This window comes from Mesoplodon densirostris, chromosome X (genome assembly GCF_025265405.1).
Source record: "Mesoplodon densirostris isolate mMesDen1 chromosome X, mMesDen1 primary haplotype, whole genome shotgun sequence".
NCBI classification, from domain to species: domain Eukaryota; kingdom Metazoa; phylum Chordata; class Mammalia; order Artiodactyla; family Ziphiidae; genus Mesoplodon; species Mesoplodon densirostris.
Window position 1 is genome coordinate 49,371,663 of NC_082681.1, and position 6,480 is coordinate 49,378,142.

Below are 6,480 nucleotides of genomic sequence, written 5' to 3' on the forward strand. Positions count from 1 at the left end.
AACTATCACCTCTAGGAAGAGTTTCAATTGATCTGACTTGTGTCAAGTGCCCATAAATGGATAAGTGAACCAATCAGTGTGGATAAGGAAATGATGTACCATGACTGGGTCAGCTTATGTCACATACCCAACACTGTGGTTAGTAACCAGAAGATGTAGAGGGCAGTCAAGAGACCCAGCGGACCTTTCAAATTCCTCTATTTCCTTTTTAAAGTTCCTCTTTTATAGAGATCAGTTTACCTATCCAGTGTTCCGAACCCCAGTTTTGTAGAATAGTAGAACTTTACACGTGTCTCTACAAACTTGGGTTTCAGGCAGAAAAAAAAAAAGTGAACGCTTTCATGGCCACACATCAGTGTTGAATCTCCTCCTTGTACTGTGGAAATCACAAGTGACCCATTTCATGTCGTCCCGCTGTGCCCCGTGCAGCATCGCCTCCAACTGAGCCTGAACTTCAGCAAGTTTCTGTCGGTCCAAACTGTCATGAAAATTCCCTTCCTCGTAGCAATGGAGAGGGACAGGATAAATCACATACTTCAGCTTCATCAAGGATGTCAAGTGCTGCAGAAGGCTCTTGAGCACAAGCATCGTAATGGGATTGAAGGCAAAGCTAAGGAAATTGAGGTGGGTACAGTGGCTCAGGGCTGGGAGGATGGCAGAGAGAGTAGAATCAGTTATCATACAATTGTCTATCTCCAGATGTTGCAAGGTGCTTGAGACCTTCTCCAGCAGAGTCTGCAGGGGCTCATAAACTTCGGAGAAGAAATGGTTGTTACTGAGACTCAATACCCTTAGGTGGGTGGCCTGAGAGCTCTCGGACAGGACAGTGACATCTCTGTCAGAAAGGCTACAGTAAGGTAGATACAGTGTATCCAACTGACGTGGCACAACTCTATAGAGAGAAAAACATAAGGTTATTTCAGAAGAATGAGGGCAATGAGCCCCAAATTATAGGTACCTAAGGCTCTAGAATAAAGTACTGTGTTCACGGTTTGCAACAGGTGGTTAACATTGTGGACTTTGGGATCAGACTTTATACATTTGTGACCCTGAGAAAGTTACTTTACAACTCTGAGGTACAGGGATTTAATCTTGAAAACGTGCACAGTAGTAATTATTATAAAGAACTGCGGGAAAGATTAAGTGAAGAAATTGCATGCACTTAGTATATACGACATAATCAGTGTTGCATCTGATTCACTTATTTGGCGAGGATGGGTCTGGGAAAGCAGCCAACTGAGGGTTTCCTTTGACTAGTTCCCAGATGACAAGCTCTCCATTCAGGGTCTAAGGCTTGGGGGAAATACAGGAGCAAAATTATCTGGCAGTGTTAACTATTGGGGCCCATCCATGGGCATGTGCATTAGTCCTATAGCTTAATGTTTCTCCATCTGAATGCCTCCTCTTCCGCTCTAGAGAGCTGTAAAGTCCAATCGGAGAAGGACTGAGTCTTTTTCACCAATATATTTACAGACTTCTTTTAGGGTCTGCCCATGGCCACTGAATGAATGAATGAATGAATGTATGAGCACAGCTTCCTTTTCTAACCTCATCTGCTGCTCACCGTAAGGTACCCCTCTCTCCCCCGGCTAGATTCAAAATCCCAGCAGTGCCTATGCTGAGGCAAAAAGAGAAATGGGTTACAAGGAGCTTAGGAAGATCCAAGCATGGTCTCTTCTGTCTTAACAATGAGGTGTTCGGGGAACCCAGGTTCCTACCCACCCCCTCACCTGAGCAGTTTGTACAGCTGATTTGTGAGGCAGAAGAAAGATAAGCTGAGCTCCTGGAGATTGTCCAGCCGCCCAAGGCAGAGGAGAAAAGATCTGAAGTTCCTTCTCTCAAAATATTTATAGGGCATGTTGTACAGAGTAAGGCTGTAAAGGTGGATCACCCGAGCCAAAAGGGTGACGACTTCACTCAGATTAGCCTGATCCATTTCCAGGTGATCAATGCAACCCAGATCCACAAACTGCAGGATACTTCTGTGGCCAGACATTCTATCGATTTGCAAATTTCTGCAGCAGACGTGCAAGGACCCAAAGTTCTGCTGAATTTTACTACAAAGGAAAGAGAGGAATTGCTCTGTTCTCAAGGTACTGTTGAGGGAAATATCCACTAGTAATTCCATGGGTTCCTGAGCTGACTGAGTCTCAGACCCGGAATTACCAATCCCGAGGCACATGACACTATGCTGAGCTTCTTCTATCTTAAGGATAGAGTGCTGAGAGTAAAGGCATGACTTAAAACAGAAAGGGAATGCGGTCCCAATCTCAGAGCATATTGTCTTACAGTCCGGGTCATGCCTTAAATCTAGGATCCTCAGTCTGGGCCCCCTGGAAGGAAAGGAAGAGACAGAACACATGAGAGATAGCTGATTTTAATATAACCCAGCAAGATCAATGATGAGAAGCAGGGACAGTGCACTTTAACCCTGGTTTTCACTTCATTGCCATTCACCAAGAAGTTCTTTCCACACAAATGCAGCGTCTTTCATCCTTTCCCCACCCCCTCCTTCACCTCCAGGCTTTCCCTGTCTCAATGCCCATATTCCACTTGTGTGTAATCACACTCAAATCCATTCATAGTATCCTCAAGCACCTCTATTCTATAATCAACACTATAAAGCAATAGAGTCCCGAAGGTGACCCCAAGTGCTGACCGACAGCTCTGCAAAGACTGCAGTGTTCACCATTGTCTACTGTTGGGAGATGGTTAGGTATTCCCTTGCCCCAGGCTACAGCATACCCTCCTGCTGACTCCCTGTGTCTCTACTACTCATAGTCTTACCAAGAGGAAGAGTTCTTGGCAGGGAGCATCTGCAGACCATCAATCATGGCTTCCAAGATGTCATAGTGTGACTCCCGTGTGTTCAATGACCCAATATGGAGACAGCGAAAAGGCCAAACCCTCACCATTGCCTTTAGTATCGTCTTATGCCCACCCAAGAAGGCAGCGTTGAACAATGGAACAAAGAGGTCTCTTGGGATTTCGTCCAGGGCATGGATAGCTGCAGGCTCATTATTCAGCAGACTCTTTGCAGCAAGCTCAAGGAGGGTGACTGTGGTCTTTTGGTCCATCTTCAAAAACCTGCTTCAGAGTGGAGAATATTTAGAAATCCTGAGAAGATATCTATAGTCACTTGTTTGCTTCCAGGGTTAGCTATGGACAAAATACTTATTGAATAAGTATGTGGTGAATCATAGGGCCAATTCAAGTGACCTCTACTATAGGAATAGAATGAAAATGGACTTGTGTGTATATTTAATTATATATGTGTACAAACACGTACACATGCACGCACACACACACACACACACACACACACTTACATGAGATAAAAATGCCATTAGAAATCAGAGGTAAGTTAGCAGAAGACAATGCTGACCACCAAGCTGCCTTCCTGAAATTATTTCCTCCTGAGGAGCTTCAAGATGGCAGAAGGGTACGGCGTGGAGATCACCTTCCCGCCCACAAATACATCAGAAATATATCTACATGTGGAACTCCTACAGAACACCTACGGAATGCTGGCAGAAATCCTCAGACCTCCCAAAAGGCAAGAAACTCCCCACGGACCTGGGTAGGGTAAAAAAAAAAAAGGAAGAACAAAGACAACAGAATAGGGATGGAATCTGCATCAGTGGGAGGGAGCTGTGAAGGAGGAAAGGTTTCCACACACTAGGAAGCCCCTTCGTGAGAGGAGACTGCTGGTGGCGAGGGTGAGAGCTTCGGAGCCACGGAGGAGAGCACAGCAACCGGGGTGCAGAGGGCAAAGCGAAGAGATTCCCGCACAGGGGATCGGTGCCGACCACCACTCACCAGTCCGAGAGGCTTCTCTGCTCACCCGCCGGGGCGGGTGGTGGCTGGTAGCTGAGGCTTGGGCTTCGGAGGTCAGATCCCAGGGAGAGGACTGGGGGTGGCTGCATGAACACAGCCTGAAGGGGGATACTGCACCACGGCTAGCTGAGAGGGACTCCAGTAAAAAGTCTGGAGCTGCCAAAGAGACAAGAGACTTTTTCTTGCCTCTTTGTTTCCTGGTGTGCCAGGAGAGGGGATTAAGAGCTCTGCTTAAAGGAGCTCCTGAGGAGGATGTGAGGAAATAGTTAATCAAGTCTAGGAAGCACAGAGAGTCCCATACAGGATAAATCCAAGGAGAAACACGCAAAGACACATATTAATCAAACTATCAAAGTTTAAACACAAAGAACAAATATTAAAAGCAGCAAGGGAAAAATGACAAGGAACACATCAGGGAATCCCCATAAGATAAACAGATGACCTTCCAGCAGAAACTCTGCAAGCCAGAAGGGAGTGGCAGGACATATTTAAAGTGATGAAAGAGAAAAACCTACAACCAAGATTACTCTAACCAACAAGGATCTCATTCAGATTTGAAGGAGAAATTAAAAGTTTTACAGACAAGCAAAAGCTAAGAGAATTCAGCACCACCAAACCAGCTTTACAACAAATGCTAAGGGAACTTCTCTAGGTAAGACACACAAGAGAAGTAAAAGACCTACAATAATAAAAACCAAAACATTTAACAAAATGGTAACAGGAACATACTTATCGATAATTACCTTAAATGTAAATGGATTAAATGCTCCAACCAAAAGACACAGTTTGGATGAATGGATGCAAAAGGAAGACCCATATATATGCTGTCTACAAGAGACCCACTTCAGACCTAGAGACACATACAGACTGAAAGTGAGGGGATGGAAAAAGATATTCCATGCAAATGCAAATCAAATGAAAGCTGGAGTAGCAATTCTCATATCAGACAAAATAGACTTTAAAACAAAGACTATTACAAGAGACAAAGAAGGACACTACATAATGATCAAGGGATCAATCCAAGAAGATATAACAATTCTAAATATTTACGCACCCAACATAGGAACACCTAACTACATAAGGCAAATACTAACAGCCATAAAAGGGGAAATCAACAGTAACACAATCATAGTAGGGGACATTAACACCCCACTTTCACCAATGGACAGATCATCCAAAATGAAAATAAATAAGGAAACACAAGCTTTAAACAAGATGGACTTAACTGATATTTATAGGACATCCCAGCCAAAAACAACAGAATACACATTCTTCTCAAGTGCTCATGGAACATTCTCCAGGACAGATCATATCTTGGGTCACAAATGAAGCCTTGGTAAATTGAAGAAATTTAAAATCATACAAGTATCTTTTCTGAACACAATGCTATGAGACTAGATATCAATCACAGAAAAAAATCTGGAAGAAATACAAACACATGGAGGCTAAACAATACACTACTAAATAACCAAGAGATCACTGAAGAAATCAAAGAGGAAGTCAAAAAATAGCTACAAACAAATGACAATGAAAACATGAAGACCCAAACCTATGGGATGCAGCATAAGCAGTTCTAGGAGGGAAGCTTATAGCAATACAATCCTACCTCAAGAAACAAGAAACATCTCAAATAAACAGCCTAACCTTACACATAAAGCAATTAGAGAAAGAAAAAAAAAACCCCACACTTAGCAGAAGGAAAGAAATCATAAAGATCAGATCAAAAATAAATGAAAAAGAAATGCAGGAAACGATAGCAAAGATCAATAAAACTAAAAGCTGGTTTTTGAGAAGATAAACAAAATTAATAAAACTTTAGCCAGACTCATCACGAAAAAATGGAAGAAGACTCAAATCAATAGAATTAGAAATGAAAAAGGAGAAGTAACAACTGACAATGCAGAAATACAAAGGATCATCAGAGATTACTACAAGCAACTCTATGCCAAAAAAATGGACAACCTGGAAGAAATGGACAAATTCTTAGAAATGCACAGCCTTCCGAAACTGAACCACTAAGAAATAGAAAATATGAACAGCCCAATCACAAGCACTGAAATTGAAACTGTGATGAAAAATCTTCCAGCCAAAAAAGCCCAGGACCAAATGGCTTCACAGGCGAATTCTATCAAAACTTTAGAGAAGAGCTAACACCTATCCTTCTCAAACTCGTCCAAAATATAGCAGCGGGAGGAACACTCCCACACTCATTCTACGAGGCCACCATCACTCTGATACTATAACCAGACAAAGATGTCACAAAGAAAGAAAACTACAGGCCAATATCACTGATGAACATAGATGAAAAATCCTCAACAAAATCCTAGCAAATAGAATCCAACAGCACATTAAAAGGATCACACATTATGACCAAGTGGGGTTTATCCCAGGAATGCAAGGATTCTTCAGTATATGCCAATTAATCAACGTGATACACCATATTAAAAAACAGAAGGAGAAACCCCATATGATCATCTCAATAGATGCAGAGAAAGCTTTCAACAAAATTCAACACCCATTTTTGATAAAAACCCTCCAGAATGTAGGAATAGAGGGATCCTTCCTCAACATAATAAAGGCCATATATGACAAATCCACAGCCAACATCCACCTCAATGGTGAAAAGCTGAAAGCATGTCCACT

General features: G+C 42.6%; 1 protein-coding gene across 1 annotated transcript; it reads right to left on the reverse strand.

Moving 5' to 3' along the window:
• Positions 1 to 339: 339 nt before the first annotated feature.
• On the reverse strand, positions 340 to 3,077 carry LOC132481569 (melanoma antigen preferentially expressed in tumors-like). Its single transcript, XM_060086434.1, has 4 exons — positions 2,788 to 3,077; positions 1,731 to 2,057; positions 1,565 to 1,618; positions 340 to 892 (listed from the first exon to the last, which is right to left on the reverse strand). The coding sequence occupies exons 1-4, from the start codon at positions 3,075 to 3,077 to the stop codon at positions 340 to 342; spliced, it is 1,224 nt and encodes a 407-aa protein (XP_059942417.1).
• Positions 3,078 to 6,480: the final 3,403 nt, after the last annotated feature.

Coding starts and splice junctions, on each gene's coding strand:
- LOC132481569 (XM_060086434.1), bottom strand. CDS start 3,077: ATGGACCAAAAGACCACAGTCACCCTCCTTGAGCTTGCTGCAAAGAGT. Junction 2,058..2,787: donor GCCAAGAACTCTTCCTCTTG/GTAAGACTATGA, acceptor TTTCCTTTGTAG/TAAAATTCAGCAGAACTTTG. Junction 1,619..1,730: donor CAGCTGTACAAACTGCTCAG/GTGAGGGGGTGG, acceptor TTTTTGCCTCAG/CATAGGCACTGCTGGGATTT.